General features: G+C 32.7%; 1 protein-coding gene across 3 annotated transcripts; it reads right to left on the reverse strand.

The window, feature by feature from the left end:
• Nucleotides 1-705: 705 nt before the first annotated feature.
• Nucleotides 706-16976, reverse strand: LOC114169244. 3 transcript variants are annotated; one of them, XM_028054295.1, is made up of 25 exons: nucleotides 16754-16976; nucleotides 14420-15038; nucleotides 14197-14321; nucleotides 13949-14043; nucleotides 13610-13867; nucleotides 13024-13117; nucleotides 12178-12229; nucleotides 10898-10963; nucleotides 9803-9954; nucleotides 9549-9619; nucleotides 9263-9457; nucleotides 9097-9135; nucleotides 8024-8131; nucleotides 7291-7380; nucleotides 6817-6892; nucleotides 5637-5733; nucleotides 5481-5550; nucleotides 5064-5240; nucleotides 4846-4968; nucleotides 3801-3884; nucleotides 3033-3217; nucleotides 2409-2547; nucleotides 2085-2144; nucleotides 1460-1531; nucleotides 707-1148 (listed from the first exon to the last, which is right to left on the reverse strand). In XM_028054295.1, the coding sequence occupies exons 2-25, from the start codon at nucleotides 15004-15006 to the stop codon at nucleotides 1035-1037; spliced, it is 3129 nt and encodes a 1042-aa protein (XP_027910096.1). In that variant the 5' UTR covers nucleotides 15007-15038; nucleotides 16754-16976; the 3' UTR covers nucleotides 707-1034. The 3 variants fall into 3 exon arrangements, 2 of the variants coding, with proteins under 2 accessions (XP_027910096.1, XP_027910097.1); XR_003600868.1 differs by lacking the exon at nucleotides 2409-2547 and having other exon boundaries at nucleotides 706-1148; XM_028054296.1 differs by lacking the exon at nucleotides 10898-10963.
• Nucleotides 16977-17401: the final 425 nt, after the last annotated feature.

Genomic DNA, 17401 nt, shown 5'->3' on the forward strand with positions numbered 1-17401 from the left:
AAAATGACGTTTTATGTATGGGAAATCGAAAGGCAACGAGTTAAAGTGGCTCCTGGGTGTTTAGAGTCTATGATATATGGTTCTTCGTGCTTAGTATTTAAAAAATATTAATTTTTCTGTAAGGAAAATGCTTTATAAATCGATATCACATAGTTCAGAAGTTATTTTCCTTAGCCCGAGTTAATTTCAAGAATACAATGACTTATACGAGTTGGAATAACTTTATATGTTATTAATCATGAGAACTATATCATGAATTTGAAAGTTTGATATTGTATTTCATAAATTTATCGTACATGGTAACTTGCGATGTCAAATTAGTCTTTTCCGATAAAACTTGAAATTCAAAATGTGAAAGAAATAGATATCACAGGTAACACTAATTACTTTCGATAGTTTCTCGCATCAATGGGTAGAACGAATTATGATATGACTAGTTCTTCTTCTAGACAACCTCTATTGAGATGCAGTAGATGCGAAACATATTGAACGATATGACTAGTTCTTCTTCTAGACAACAATAATATACTATTTCCAGATATCTCATTATATCTCGAATACATAAAGATCCCAATGGATAAACCAGACAATTTCAATAATTTCTGATTACCATAAATCAGATAGACTTGATAGAACCCCTGTTGTTTTATTTAAATTGTCTTTTTAACATTGAACTAAAATTTCGATAGAGAAATTACTCGTGAAAGCATCCAATGAATAATAATTAAACACTGTCAAAAAATATATATAGGTAAGTGGGGAAATTACCCCTGTTGTTAAGCATAAGATTTCACATTCCCTAGACAAAATTAGAGGCTACCTACATTTCATTACAACACATTTAACTGAATACTCAAGTCAGCTCAAAATGGAGAGCTCGAAACACAGCCTCCTAAAAAGAACTAATTCGTCTAAATAATTTGGCAAGTGATGGGAATGCAGAGGCCCTTTGAAAAGTATAAAAGATGAATCTATCTATAATGCTTTGCTCAAAAGCATTGGTGATGATATGTTAGAGATGAAAAGTGTCAAAATCAGCTCCCAAATCCAAATGGTGATTTTGTCCTGTTACCTCCTTCTCCATACATTTCGTTCCACTTCCTCAACTCGGTCATGCTTGTTGCATCATGCGCAACCGATGGACCCACCTACACATTTTAACCACACTTTTAACATTTTAAAACTAATTGCACCTCAAAGACAGACAAAAAAATAGCTTCAAACAAGCAACATGTCAATGCAACACACTTCTAAAACTTTATTGACGGTTAAACTCAAATTAATCTTTAAAATTAAGAGACTGATTAATTACGTAGTGGACCCACAAATATTTGTAACTTCTAAAAATTTCGGTTAACAGTAAATACAAATAAAACTACTCTACAAATACACATTGAAAGTACTTGAACATCCAGTAAAAACATCACAATTCAAAATGAACAAATAGAATATTATATACCTTGGTTTTGGACTGAACAAAATCATCCAAATTGAGAGGCCTTAATATTGAAGTTGTACCACTACTGGCTTCCTGTGCAAACCAAAAGAGAATCCATACATCAGAGATCAATTTGAAACCATTTTTGAATTGCAGATTTGCAACCAATAGATAATATCAACGTAGATAACAACATTGATATTAGTCACCACTATTGTCCGTTGACAACTAAACTTGTAACTTACTCAAAAGATTAAACCCGTATCCAAAATGTACAAAGAGGATCAACCAACTTTACTGATCCAGAACGTAATAACTTTACTGATACCAAACTTCTTTGGTGAGATGCAGCTAAAATAAACTGGGGGAATATATAACAACATTGAATAAAATATTTTCCTGGAGATTTGTTTTCACAACATACAGATCTGCTAAAGTTGCAATATACGAAAATTTTTTCATTAGATCATTTCTCCTTTGCCATTATTAAGTATTATTTTACAAAAATAAAAAAGTGTAAAGTACAAACATCACGCGAGCAACAAATGTGCATTTTATACTCGTCCAACTTTTAAAAAGGATAGTGCAAAAATCTCGCAATTGCTATGAAAAATCTGAGCTAGTTTCAAATTTGTGATCTGCATACCTTCTTTTCATTCTCTAAGAGCTCTTGAACAGGTCTATACGCTGCAGCAATACAGAGGTTCTGCAAATGTAAGCATGAAGCAGCATTAGAGATACATGACTTGAAATGCTTAGATAGAAGATTTTCCAGCTTAAGCAAGTGTGATAATTATTATAATGTTAGGCCGACTATGCTAGACTGCAAAAGGAATTTGAGAGATGGTAAATAAGGTAGCACTCTCAGCCAGCTACCTTAATTTCCTTTATATCCCTCACTTCCCTAGTGTGGTACAATATAGTGATGCCTAACGTACTTTTTAACTCAGTTGTACTTAACAATATTTACCTTCAAATCACTGCCCGAGTATCCATCAGTCATGTTAGCAAGTTTATCTAACTGAAATTCAGAATCCAAGTTTTCTTGTGCTAGAAAGATGCTTAAAATCTTCATTCGATTTTCAGCATCTGGTAAATCAACATATATCCTGGACGAAATAATGCCAACACAAATCTTAGTTATAAAAGAAGTAGTAATTTCCCGCATTTATCAAACCACTTCCGTATTATAATCTTGACTATGAATTTAAATAAAGTTCTACACTTTCTACATGAAGGTACTTATTGAAGTATAAACTTTTAACAAAATTAGTGGCATTATTATGAGTTTGGCCTCAATATCAAGCTTAAGCTTTTGTCCCAGTTGACTTGACTTTTGTTGATACTATTCGACGATATAGCATAGTAGTAAGGGATATAAGAGTGACCACAAAATAGTGTTAACTTCCTCCAGATCCTAACAACTAATCACATAAAAAGTATTGAGTTCTGTAGCACACACAAACAAGGATAAAAACTAAATCTAAATGAAAATCAGACACAAAATGGGACAATCATAATTTAAAAATGCGACATTGATTATGACCATTCGGCTGTAAATCAAGCTTTCAAAGAGAGAAATCATATAGTTTACCTTCTTGGTAAACGACGAATAACAGCATCATCAAGATCAAATGGCCGGTTTGTTGCTCCTAGAATAAGGATTCGTTGGTTTTCTTTTGACCTCAATCCATCCCAGGCTGCCATAAATTCGTTCCTCATTCTTCTAGTGGCCTCATGCTCAAAAGCACCACCTCTAGCACCAAGCAAACTGTCAACCTATACAATACAGATTCAAGTCAAAAACCAAGTGTCCAACTTGTGAAAGATAGATTTGAGGGTGCACTAAAAACGTATATCTATAATTTTACTTTTGAAGGCACATTCCTGGAAAGTTGAAACATATGTTTCACATTGAATAAAAAGGAGTACTAAGGAATTTAAAATCCAGAAGCATATTTTTACACTTCAGCTTTTCTGGAAGAAAAAACCATGAGGAAAAAATAAATCATAAGACTGAAATCTGAATTTCGTAGTCATCTTGAAACATTCGATTCAAGGCATGAAGATGGTACAGAAAACATCTAGATTCTCTTATGCATTGAGTAATCTTATAAATGTGAGAAGTTCAAATTTGTGTGTAAAGCATTTCTCTTTCCAATTTAACTAATCAATTTAAAGAGCACGGACATGTCAAAGAGAGGAGACACGATTAGTCCATAAAAGTCCACTCTAAATTATTATTGAACTCTTTGGATTCCAACTTTTTTCATTTAAATTGAAAAATTTAATACAGAACCAAAAAAATCAAACTATATAAGAAAAAGCGAAATAATGAGAGGTTATGCATTCAAACACTCACTTCATCAACAAATATAATGACAGGAGCAAGCTTGCTGGCAAATGAGAAAAGCGCTTTGGTTAGTTTTTCAGCATCTCCAAACCACTGTCAGGAAAAAAACAAATATATGTATAAGATATCACATGCAGAAGAAGATAATATATCTTAAAACAACTGAAACAATTTACATAAGAAAATAAATGGAAAAGAAGCTTCAAAGGAACTTGATTTCGGAAAAATGTTTAATTACTCATTTAGCCCCTATAGCTGTACAAACTTTACCTTTTAGTCCCCATACTTGAAAAATCATAAATGTTAGTCTCTACACATATCACTTCAATCTCTTTTAGTCTGCATACATATAACTTCTTCTAATCACTTGTATTTCCTACCATCTAAACTCGGACAAAAAGAGAATAAAAATTAGATTACGAATTAGGGCTGGGACTAAAACCTAAATTTAAAATCCTTAGTAATTCCTTCAAGGTTAATTGTATATTATTATTAATTTTGCATTTAATAGACATACGTAACAATTACTAAAGACCAAACATGTATTCAATTATATTAACTATTAACCAAAAACTAACAAAATTAAAGTTGTTGTACAAAGACTGCAGTTTTTTTTCCTTATTGTACTAAAAACAAAATGACAATACTTGTTGTACAAAACCTACTATTTACCATTCTGTTTACCTATCACGCAATCCATGGTTCTTGCACTTCAGAATCCCTTGGTGTGTTTTCTTGCATGTTCTTTCTTTATGTTTCTAAACTATTCTTAGTTATTAGATATTTCTTCTACACAAATCTATTTGGAAGCTCAAAACTCCCTCTAAGGTCATTTTTTTTATCTTTTGGACAAAGATTTAGGATTAATAAAAATTGTCTATATTTTATGAAATAAAGGCCAAAGTTGTGTCGGAATATTTGATTGATATCATTGTAATTGTTTCCTTTCACCCTCTTTCAGGTCAAGGATATCATACATACGGAGCAAATTAAAAGCATATAAATTTTCAGATAAAACAACTGAAACAGGAAAATGTGCTGGAACCAAAACTACCTTTGAAGTAAGGGTCGAACCAGTTATGCTAATAAAATTTGCACCAGCTTCAGTTGCAAGTGCCTTCGCCAGAAGGGTCTTACCAGTGCCAGGAGGACCAAAAAGTAAAATTCCTTTACAGGGCTGTAAAATGTTTCTTCAAATTAGCTTTACACAAATAAGTGAACAAAAGTAATTTGGCTACAGTGAGAATACATACAAAAGTACACAATCATTACCCGTAACAGATTTCCTCGAGAAAAAAGCTCTGGCCTTCTCATTGGAAGAATTACGAGTTCTTGAAGTGCCTTTTTCACATCTTCAAGAGCACCTACGTCATCAAACTTCACTCCTATTTCACCAGGAGGTACTACAGATGAAATGAAATTGCTCTCAAACTCATCCTTTGCAAGGTTCTGTTCAATATACATATAAACAAAATCAACATAAGACGAAACATGCCCAGAATTTAAATTAAGATGTACATGTTCGGGAAAATGTACCCTTTGTGGGAGCATGTTTATATCTTAAGTGCACTAAGCCATTAGTACAGTGCTATACAACATAGTCCAAAGGACAATATTTATCACATGCATATAGTAATATTTTAGATACCAACAAAGATCACTTTGAATAATACTACAAAAACCACATACCTTGAGGCTCTGAGAAGACTTCCGTGACATTGTCTCCTGGCTCGTCAATCTTGAGACTGCAATTTCAAGACTTCACAAAAAAGAACAAGTGAAACTTAAAATTCTATACAATCATATATTACAGATAAAAAATAAAAAAAACGATTTATATTATACCTTTCACGAGGTAGGCACAATCTTTCTCCTTTAACAGAAGGAAGCAAGCAAGACGACAAATAGTGATTTTTTGCCCAGCCTACTACTTTTTCAGCTTCTGAAAACAAAAACACATGATGCATACCATGACATGTTAACACATTAAATTTCAATGACAGTAAATTTAATGGTTACCAGGTGCCATTGGGACACTTGTTAAAGATTCACAGATGGAAAGTATTAGCTAAAAAATAAAGCCTTTTAAGTTCCCAATGTATTAAACACTCCTTGTTAAATACTCCCCATGCTTTTTTTGCTCAACAAACTCCCTTAAGGCACCTGTTAACAAAACCCTATGATATTATAAGTTATAAATTTGCACCTTGTACTTTTATTGAAGACAATAAAAAATGCAAAAAACTAATCTCAACATCAGCATGGTTTGAACATGTTAGAGTGCAACCTATATTTTTGCCCTGATTAGAGCAACAATGTTCTTCCAAGGTTTTCGTTGACAGCACTGTAATGGAATTCAAGATTTTATTCAGTTTATTCAAAATTGTTCCCCCTATCCCCTGCACCTCACGTTTTACAGAAAAGAATCTCTCTTTTTTTCCATTGCCATGATTAAAAAAAAAAATTGTTACTCTTCCAATTTATTTATTTTTCTAATAGGTTATGAAATGGAAAAAAATAGAGAGGATCATTTTCCCATTTTATTTTTCAGTGGATAATTTGTGATCCAACCTTTTGCTCTCTGGTTTTTTAATAAAAGAATTGTTTAAAAAAAAAACGAACACACGTTGTTCACTGGAAACCATCCGGATAATATTAGGACTAAAAGAGATAGAGATATATAAAACATGATAAAAACAACACGAGAATTTAATAAGCTATCAGTTTTCTCTTGCCCTATTTTTAATCATTATCAACCAACCAATTAAATGCATTACTAACTCCAATATCAAGTACGGCATAAACAAGTATATGAGCTTCCTAGAATCAAAGTAGTTTCCCAATTTAAGCTCTGTGATTATTACTCAATTTCAGATTTGTGTTCCGAAAAGGGAAAGACATCATTCATGGATGACACAAATCATTTCAATCCAAAACGGGAAAGACATAGGGGTGAAGGCAAGATACAAACAAAATGGTTGACGAAGAAAAGATTAGAACAAATAAGAGAACGAGTGGAACTTACTGAGCTTTGTCAAAACAATGCCATCAGTATTTAAATGTAAAAGGTCAATGCATGATAGCTGATGTTCTTCGAGAACCTGCAAAATGCATCACTACTTTTATTTGACATTGATGGTGTAAAATGCATCACTACTTTTATTTGACACTCATTTATGTAATGCATGCCCTCTATTTGACTATTTCAATGTGCAGATTCCATTATTTGCAAACTAAAATACCTAATAACTTTGCTTTATGACACTTGTAGATAAGTCGTTTATCTACTTGATATAACATTGAACACTGTATATAATACTCTGAAGTTGTTTTTAATTGTCTCTAAATCTTATGATTCAATATAAATTGTGATTCATGATTAAGAAATTAGCTTTGTAATCTCATGGTTTGAATCTGGATTTGATATGCATATATATGGATCACAAATGATCAATTATGAATCGGGTAACAATAAATGCTTCAGAAACCAGAGAATTACCTTCCGTAGTATACTCAAATTACTTCGTGAAGTCACGATTTTTTTATCTTCTTCAAGTTGTTTCTTGAATGTTGCCAGCTGATTCTCATCCTGCAAAATGTCATACAGAATTACAGATGAAAAAATGACATGAAAGTTAGGTGCTTTATAATCAATTAACAGAAACCTTAAGAGATCCATGTAACCAATCAACAACAGTGAAACCAAGATGACATTTCTGCTTTAGTCTTCATGAAGAACCACAAGATTTCCAATGTATTTTGAAAAATATATATTACTAATTCTTATAAGTAGAGGGAGAGGGTCGGGATGGGGGATCCATAGCAGAAATGTCCCCCAATAAGAACATCCATTTTTACTTGGCCAATGAAGAAAAGATGGGGAAAAATATATTGAGGAATTCGAAAAATATTGTGTGGTGTACAAAGCATGGACAAGCCACTTTTCCATTATGATCGGGTTCTTAACATACATCTGACTGGTAATGAATTAAAAAAACTTTAGGGGCTTGTATGTTGGCAATTTATGTTCTTGTTCATTATTGTTGTAGTGATGGGCAGTGTATTGAGATGTTTAATTAAAACATTAAATGCCTCATACTAAGTGTGGTATTTGACAATTGTGAGAATCCCTAGAGTTGTACTTCACCGTAGTGTAAACAAAACAAATACCTAGGTGATTTTTCGTCAACCATCAAGATTACCATAAGTGGATGCATATGCAAAACAATTACCTTGGGTGGATGTATACTCAGAACATTAGAAAAGAGCTTGTTAATTTCGTCATCTTCTGATGTCTTGTCCCCTTTAATTCCCTCAGTCCAACGCTTCAGAGAAAGAGGCTGTAATGTTCTCAATAAGAATTCAATGATGGCTTAGGACCACATAAAATCATTTGATTATTTCCACAGTGCCCAAGTGCACTGCCCTCGTTTGTTTCAGCATCCATATTCAACACAACAGATTATAAATCATACACCAGGACAGATTACAACTGGACTCAGTCTTCATAGAATTGGTCATAATGAATCTTACAAGAAAATTAAAACAGAAAAGGTAGTATCTAAAATGCTAGCATATAGCGACAAAAGAATCATAATATATCTAGCTGAAATGGCGCTCTGGTCTCTCATCATATATATATATATGTATATATATATATATATATATATATATATATATATACATATATATATGATGAGAGAAAAGCATGAGCATGAACTTATTGGTTTGCAATAACTTGAACGTTGCAAATAGGCAAGGTAAAAATCGTGTATATATCTGCTAAAGGAATAAAATGGCTAAGGGGAAGGACCCAACCCGATGTATGCTAAAACATCAATCACACAATACCAATAAAAGTTCCTGTGAGATCTAAAATTTCATAAATAGAATACTAAAGATATGGAAAACAAAATACTATGACAGAAGGAAAGTCAAATTAACATGAACATGAAAGCAATATTAATATTTTATGGCATCCAAGATATTATAAACATCCCAACGAAATTCTTAAATTTATCATCTATATCATTAGACAATCTACTACAAGAGACTCAATCCGAACCTTAAGTATCTCAATAAAGTTAACAAAATATGCATACAAAGAATAAATTATCATAACTCTTCAAAGCTGCTATTTGAAAGAAAAGAACTCCGTATTACATTTAACAATGTAATATAGTTCATTGAGATACAAAAAGAAACAAATGAGTAGTGATTTGAAAGCAGCATAATTTGAAATCACAGGTTAACAATAGAATGTTTAACAGAATGCAAAATTTTGTAGAAAGATAAAGAGCATTACCAGCTTAGCAACACGTCCAAAATTTGGTAGTATCATTGTCTGTCAGAAACATCATGTGATCAAGGTAAAAGTCAATAAAATGTAAATAGTAGCAAAGTAAATGCATTTTAGTCTAGAACATTGGGAACTTAATACTTCATGACAAAGAATAACAATTGAATCTTACAAATTGTTCTTTCTCCTTTGACCCTGACTGTACTTTATTTTGCCCACAAATCAATATTATAGGACCAGATAACTGGTCAAACATCTCCTCAACCCTTTGAAAAAACTCATTTCGGTTTGACTTAGGAACTGATTTATGTAACCAATGTGAACTGTCAGGAAAATAGACAATAAGAGGCTGTTTTCTACGCAAAACCTGCAAAAGCAATAATCAGGCCCACCCATAAGTAAAACAAGATTTTGTTCATCTTATTATGAGATTTCAAAAATTTAAAAATGCCAGATACCTCACATAAAGCCTCCACAGCAATGTAGCAATCCTGTGATTGAGCATCAAGATCATTCTCAATGTCCTTAACTGTTTGCAAATAAAAAAAAATGTTTTAAGCCAAGGAGATAAGCTACTACTCAACCTCTGATAAGTATAAAAAACATAATCATCAAATCCAAACCATATATATTTGAAAAAAGATCAAGGTCACTTTGAATAAGATAGCTTAGAAGATAACATTTTTCTACATTTTGAATAAGAAAAATTTACCATGAATCCAATAGATTGGGGGTTTCGTATGATCATCACTAAGGTTCTCCACCTCACCCTCGTTGACCTTGTCTTCATTAATATCCAAGATGACTGCAACTCGATCGCCATTGACCTCATAGACCTCTCCTCTCTGACCATTAGTTAAAGGTCTGCAATATATCCACGTAGGTTAAAATTGGAAAAAAAGAATGACTAGCAAGCTACAAGCACTTTTTGAAAATCTCACTTGCACTTAGTATGTTTTGTTTATCAAATTATCAAAAAGTTATCGAAGAATGATATTAAAGAAAAACTAAGTCATAACTTTAAGCACATCATGAATGGCAGAAAAATGAATCGTGGACATCCCAACTATTAACTGTACACATCAATATCAGAAAAAAGGGTAAATTATATATTTTACACCTCAGAGTATCCAGGTTTTTCCATTTGATCCATCAATTTTAAGAAACCTGTAATGTAGTCCTTTTAATGGTTTTGCATTGTCCGTGTAGACCTTTTGTTAGTCTTCCTTTACTTTTGTCTTTCAAGTACTGTTTTTTGCTTACTTTTTGGTTTCTAATATCACAAGCTTTTCATCTGGTCCCTCTAAATACCACAAGTGTCTCATTAGGTCCCTAATTTTTAAGAGTCGTGCAGGCATTTTATGGACAAAAAACCAGGAGCCTATCAAAAGAAGTACATGGGAATGGAATTTTTTTTGAAACCACAAAGGGAAATTGCAATATTAGGATTACACCCATGGGAGGAACAGACAGGAAGTTCGAGCAAATAGATGAAAATAACAAGGAGCTATCGTGCAAAACTCAAACCTGATCCCAGTAAACCCAATAACTAAGATTTCAACACTTTACAATCTACAAACAACCTAAATACTGACTAATGTGTGTAGGATTCCTTGTAGGGTCACATTGCATGTTTTTCAAGATCAAGTTGCATCCCAGTCAAAGCTCAAATTAAATGAAAGCCATCTTGTATGATGTGTAAAAATCTATATTGCATGTTTAAAAAAATGGGTGTCAAGAAAATACCAAAAGGTTAGAGGCCTTTAACAGTTTGACTTCTATATATAGGGATGACTTACCAACCCACCTGCCATGTATAATAGTATAAGCATTAGTTGGACCATCAGATGTTGGTATCTTCCCCAGTATAACCCTGTGATAAAATTATATATGCCAATGTCAGGTGAGTGCTAGCTCAAAGTCCAATGGGGATGATACATGGTTTTACAAGAAACGTTTGAGGCAACTCTGTCACCAGAACATGGGCTTCACATTTTCTTCGACACTATGTCCTAAGACATTCATCAAAATTACAGGGCCCAAACTACATATTACACAAACTCCTGAAGTACGTAACTATAAAATTATATAAGTCGCTGACACCCACTAACCAAGCACTTGCAACTTGCAAGTAGCATCAAACACACTTAAGTGGTATTTAAAAGAAAAAAATGGTATAATAATAGAAACGCTCACAAACATTGGCATATATAATTCATTAATCCCATCACAAGATAAATGGACAAGAACAAAGATATCCACTGATAAACACTGCATATACTTCTCCAATATGATATAGACAAATATCAATTACTTGTCTGTATGAAAATCAGATTATCATTTTAAGAACTTCTATTTTCAGTTCTTTGAAAGACTTCAGTGAATTATGAGTTCAAGACATAGAAATACAATATTCATGTGACTAAACCGTTGTATGGGAAAGAAATCAGTATATGAAAATTCGTGGGAAGCTGTTTCTCCCTTCACATTATATTCCTCCCTCAGGTTTAAGAATTCCAATCTCACAGGTGCGGTGTCACCACTTCCTCTACAATTACCAATAGCACCACTATTCTAACCACATGTAACCAGTAGCCACAAGCATGAAAATCATCCACATACAATAATCATTTCAAGGCAGAAAATATCTTATTAATGAATGAAGATCTTTCCTTGTGTTTTTATGCAGCAATCTAATTAAGAATCACATTAATTTCTCAGCTTCAGACTCTCAAATAAAGTCCAAAGAGGTCAGCAGTAACCCTTGAAAGCGTCATCTATGTGACTGGCAGTGTATCATCTATGCAGTTCTCTTGTGTGCAAGTGTCTACGCTAACAAGATTACATATTTTATGTAGCTGAGTTGTGCAAACGAGGAAATCTTCCAAAATGATTTATCAGAATCAGTCACGTTGGCAGTCATGGTAACAAGTGTAAGCAACTTCATGTACTTAGCTCCAAAAATATTAGGCATGCTTTATTCAATAAATTAAATGAATGTTTCAGAAAAAAAATAAATAAATAATCTGAAGTTCTGTGGGAGATGATGGACTACATAGGCGAAAAAGGGGGAAAACATTTTATTACCTATCCTCGTCTGTAACTTGAACAGATGGCCCAATGTACTTCACACGGTCACCTACAAAATGTAATGAAGCAGTAATGTAGATATTTGCGTTAATGCTTCAAACAAGTTGAAAATTGAAAGCAAATAAACGAGCTTATAGAAGGGTAATTCATTAATAGTTTGCTAAATCTTAAATTCATTCAATATCACAAGAACAACAAACATATAAATTATCTTTCCCTACAGCAAATTTGCAACATAAAACAATAACAATAATAACAACAACTACAAAGTCTCATACCTCAGGTGAGGTCAGCAACATGAATCTCACAACGCCACTCAGTAAAAGAGAAGACTGGACTGCAAAATCTATGGCGCAAAAAAGCTCATAAAAGGTTGGACCTTCATCACTTTACGAGCCAATTTCACTTTTTGAATTTGGCTCTAAGCCCAAATTCTCAATATGTATGTGTGATTTAGGATAGTATCCACATTTTCAAAGTTTTCATGTTCTCTGATATTTTGTGGTTTGTTTCCTTAATTAGGATTATTAATATAAATATGTGTGAATGACTTAGGTTTATTATCCCATTACATATCATTGCAATATATGATAATGCACAAGTAAATATTATTTAGTCTCTTCTCACTCTATTGCAAAAAACCCACAATTTCAACTTTGTGACATCATAAAGGAAAAAGGCAAGGAATAGCTCACGGTGTGAAGTCTAAATTTCAAAAATAATGGACAACTAGTAAATATAATTGACATCTTATTTTTGCTTGCAAGTAGAAAATAAATGTACAAAATCACATTTAGCAAGTTCATGTGTATGATTGAGGTTCCAGCTAGCTGAACATGTTACCTTTCTTTAGCTGGCATCCAGATTTATCAGAAGATTTGGTATCATTAGAATTAGACTTGGAGGACTCCGAACTTTCAGATTCTCCAGCCACAATCTGTCAAAAATTTGGGGTAGGGGTAAGACATAGAACTATCAGTGGTGACTGAATGAATTCAAACCTCAAAGTTTATTTATAATCCTATATACTAATAATTCTAAAGAGAAGACTAACAAGAGTTTTACTTACGATAAACTTTTCCTTCCTTTTCAATCTAGTAATATAAAATTAGAAATCTCTATTTCATTATTTTCAATCTAGTAATATTCCTATTATTTATCAGTATAAATAATTAAACATAAAGAATCTTTGCTAGTATTAGAATAACACAACTGCAGTGAAACTAAACATTGGGTGAACTCTAATATAATGAACAAATAGATGCTCTTTAACACTAGAATCAGAATACCACCTTCTAAATATCCATCATCTTAATTTACTGTCTATGCAGTAATTAATAGCCTTCACCATCACCGATACTTTATTTTATCACAAGCCAAGATATCAACAAAAACACCCTTTTAATAGTAAACAGTACTGAAAATGCACCTTCTCAAATTCCTCGACATTGTAAGGGACAAGTTTCCGAAGAACAGCTGCTTTAACCTTCTTAAGGTGTGCTTCAGCTGATGCTACTGCATCTTCATTGTCACTTGCATCTGACTTTGCCTCTGTACTGCTAGCCCACTCTTCTTCATTGCTGGCTTCATTATCATCATCATTCTCTGATTCAAGAGAACCCTCCTCCCCAGACTCTGCATTATCATCATCAGATTCGTAGTCTGATGATAAATCATCATCAATATCCTGCATAACAATTCAAATAAGATAAATATTTACTTTGTAGTGCCCCTTCTAATATAATGTCTAAATTCTTCCAGAACTTACATAAGGAGCAAGGATGCTGTTATCGAGCACTAAAAGAGGAACTTGTAAATCTTGTGCAAGAGCTCTAACTAATCTCTCACGATACAACTCAGTGCCTGAAGTTAAAAAGACAACATCAACATTTGGTGCCACAAGCCAAAAATTATAATAAAATTTTGAGCAATAAATGTGAGTCAAATGGCATCCAAAATAAACATTACAAATTAAATAGAATAACAAGGACAGAAAATAAGGAATAAATGACTGACCAGGAATGCTCTGAAGCAATATTCTCCCACTTGAAGATGAGAGCCCAATACCAAAAGTTGAAGCAAACTTATTATGTCTCAAATGGGAAGCAGCACATTCCACCAGAAGATTTTTGGTATTTTCACTGCAGGTGGAAAAATACAATTTAATTACACAATAAAAGTCACATAAAGAAGATACCAAATTGAAAAAAGAAGAACAAATAGGAAGAATAATAATTACTGAATATGATAAGGAAATGTATCCCAAGAAATATGTATTTTCTCCCAAGGAAGAATTCTTCTTATGAACTCATTTTTAAACTTATCCCTCCTTGTCAAAAATGGTGATTCTCTCCTTTTATTTTCTATAGTTAGCCTCTCATTATTAAGCCATTCCTCTTGTTCCTGTTCTCCAAGTCGTGCATGTGCATTGCAGTACTCAACCTCTTTCCCAAACTTCTCTTGTTGATTCTGCCTTTTATCAAAGTTGGTTCCATCACTACCATGTACTTGTTTATCCTCACTTGCATTTCTTCCATCACTTTCAGAACTATAGGCACGCAACTGAGTACTGTTATGACATAAACTAGGCCTTTTGTCCTGAGCAGCAAAACTAATTGTAGATGAAGTATGTTTACATGAATATGAACCTAAAAGACGTTCTGGGATGATCCTTCCATGTGAAGCATATTCTTCCACTGCAGTCTTTGGGGACAAAGATTGAAAGTATTGATGACCAGAGAGTCTTGGCCTAAAGAAGTATTTTGATGGCTGCAACACCAAAGCCCATACTCGATCTCTCCTGCATTGTATTCTCCTCAAGTACATTGAAATTACTGTCTTTCTTCCACTATTATTAGCTGCAGAAGAATTCCCAACCATTAGATAATTCATCAAAGGTTTCTTATGCAATTGATCTAATGATCAAACTGTTATTAAAAGTCTGGGTAAACAATTCACACATATAGCATTGAATAGATTTCTGTAAGACAAAAAAATGGTGAACATTTGAGCATGATAAATGGAGGAACCAAAAGCAATGAATATTCAGTTGATTATAATATGTCTAAATTCATAGTGAAATCGCAAAATTGAAAAACATTTCCATTCACATACAAGTAGTTCATTGAAAAGTTATGTTTTGGGGAAGATCGTGACTTACTCGTAAGTCAAGGTACATCTGAGAGCATACGTAAAATAAGAAACAGGAAAATACTAAACTAAGTTTACAGTTTGACCACTTAATATTCTACAAGTTTCCACATTAGACTAATTAGAGAGAGAGAGAGAGAGATTGATTCTCATTGTTAGGATTATGTCAGTTCCATATAAGAAATGATATATTCTGTTATTAAGGGTAACACACTATCTCTTTAAAATTAGAACTCTTAAATTCAAAGACAACAAGATGGAACCGTTTAAATTTAGATAAATTTGTCTATAAACACTTCTAAGTGAAGAAAATAAGAAGGAAGGACGAATTAAGGTAAAACGAATTGAGTTTCTCCAACAAGGTAAATCAACTTATGCATTTCAGCTTCTAAAGAAGTTAGAAGAGAATATTTTTTAAATCCTCTTATGGAATCACTAATTATGCATGAATTCATTTCAATTCTAAATTGAACCTCTAAACACATTCATTCATGAATTTCAACAAACATGTAAATCAATTATAGCAGAAGATCGAAGGTTGCAAAGGTTACTTAGATCCTATACGTGTCTCTTCTCTGCTCTTCCTATCTTCCATTTTTTTTTTCTTCGTTATTTTACATGCTTATATATTAAGTCTCCCATGACTCACCTTTAGCAGGTTTCCCCTATTGTAATCTTTTTATCCTTTAGTATCTAATTTATTTCATATTTTAATACTTTATCTCTTCGAACCAAATTTAAACCATATCTTAATCTTTTCATTCATCTGATACTAAAATATAATTCTCCGACATTTCTATCACGTCATGTATAGGAACTAACTGTTGATATCACCAATTAAAGTTTCCGTAGTAATACAAACATTCATTTATTTTTACTCATTGTATGTTTATTTTACATATACATACTGAGAAGCACATTTATGCACATTAAACACTGAGAACTTCAAAATCAAAAATAAGCCATAAGCAACAGCATTTTGTATCTAGAGAATGTTTCCAAGAAACCAGAAACTACGCCAGCATCCCCTCGTATTCAGATAACAAAGAAGGGTGCTAATAGGGACAGCTAATATACAAATTATCTCTAGCAGTGTCCATCGTTATGCACAGTTCATTTCTGAGGATCTGAATATAGCATAAAATAACTTCGCAATCACAACACCTAAAAACATAAATTGATATTTCAATCTAAAAGACATGGCACAAGATCCACGCTGAGCTCCCCCACTAAATACAACTCCAAATACAAAAAACGAAAAAACAATAATATATTTAAATCATAGAAAACAAAAACAATTAAAAAAAACAGTGAAATAAAACGGTGAATGATTCAGAAATTCCCTAAGTAACTGAATCAATTTATCAAGAAAAAAATGTTGAAGATATATGAATCAATTGTGAGGGAAGCATAAGAAGAAAACCTTATTGGATGTGTGTTGTGTTGGGTTGGAAACGAGGTCAAAGTTTGGGCATAAGAGACCAAAGTGCAGAGAAGATGAGAGAGAGAAGCGAAAGAATGTGCGAGAAGAGCGTAGAGAGCAGATAGAATAGAAAACAAATTCGAATAAGAGATTAGAGAAGATGTTGTGTAACTCGTGTGACTGCAAAACTAAACTTTGCGCAACGTGTGCGGTGTTCAGCTGTTTCCCCCTTGCTTCTCCTCGTGGGTAGGTTTCATGTCTTCATTTTTTTTTTTTCTATAACTGGGCCTTCAGAGTTCCACACTCCAATTAGCCCAATCCGGTTCCTGCTAGTTGCACTCTGTTTCCTCTAAATATACCTTATTTTTTTTATTTTTATTCAAAATAATTGATTTTCTGTTCTTACTTTATATTCGGAAATCATTTTTCAGAAAGTTAAGAATATAAATATTATTTGAAAAATATTTCCCAAAATGCTAAAAAGCAAGATATGTTCTCGAACTAGTAATATAAAAGATGAAATATCTATATGAAAGTGGTTTTTGAAACACCTTTTACATTCTAAATAAATAAATAGTTTCTAAATATTTGTTTTAATTTTCAAGTTCTAGAATATATTTTTTTAAATATAAAAAATTTATTTCAAAT

Source organism: Vigna unguiculata, chromosome 11, assembly GCF_004118075.2.
Source record: "Vigna unguiculata cultivar IT97K-499-35 chromosome 11, ASM411807v1, whole genome shotgun sequence".
NCBI classification, from domain to species: domain Eukaryota; kingdom Viridiplantae; phylum Streptophyta; class Magnoliopsida; order Fabales; family Fabaceae; genus Vigna; species Vigna unguiculata.

Coding starts and splice junctions, on each gene's coding strand:
- LOC114169244 (XM_028054295.1), bottom strand. CDS start 15,006: ATGTACTTGAGGAGAATACAATGCAGGAGAGATCGAGTATGGGCTTTG. Junction 9,620..9,802: donor CCCAATCTATTGGATTCATG/GTAAATTTTTCT, acceptor ATTTGCAAACAG/TTAAGGACATTGAGAATGAT. Junction 3,885..4,845: donor GTTCGACCCTTACTTCAAAG/GTAGTTTTGGTT, acceptor TTTTCCTGACAG/TGGTTTGGAGATGCTGAAAA.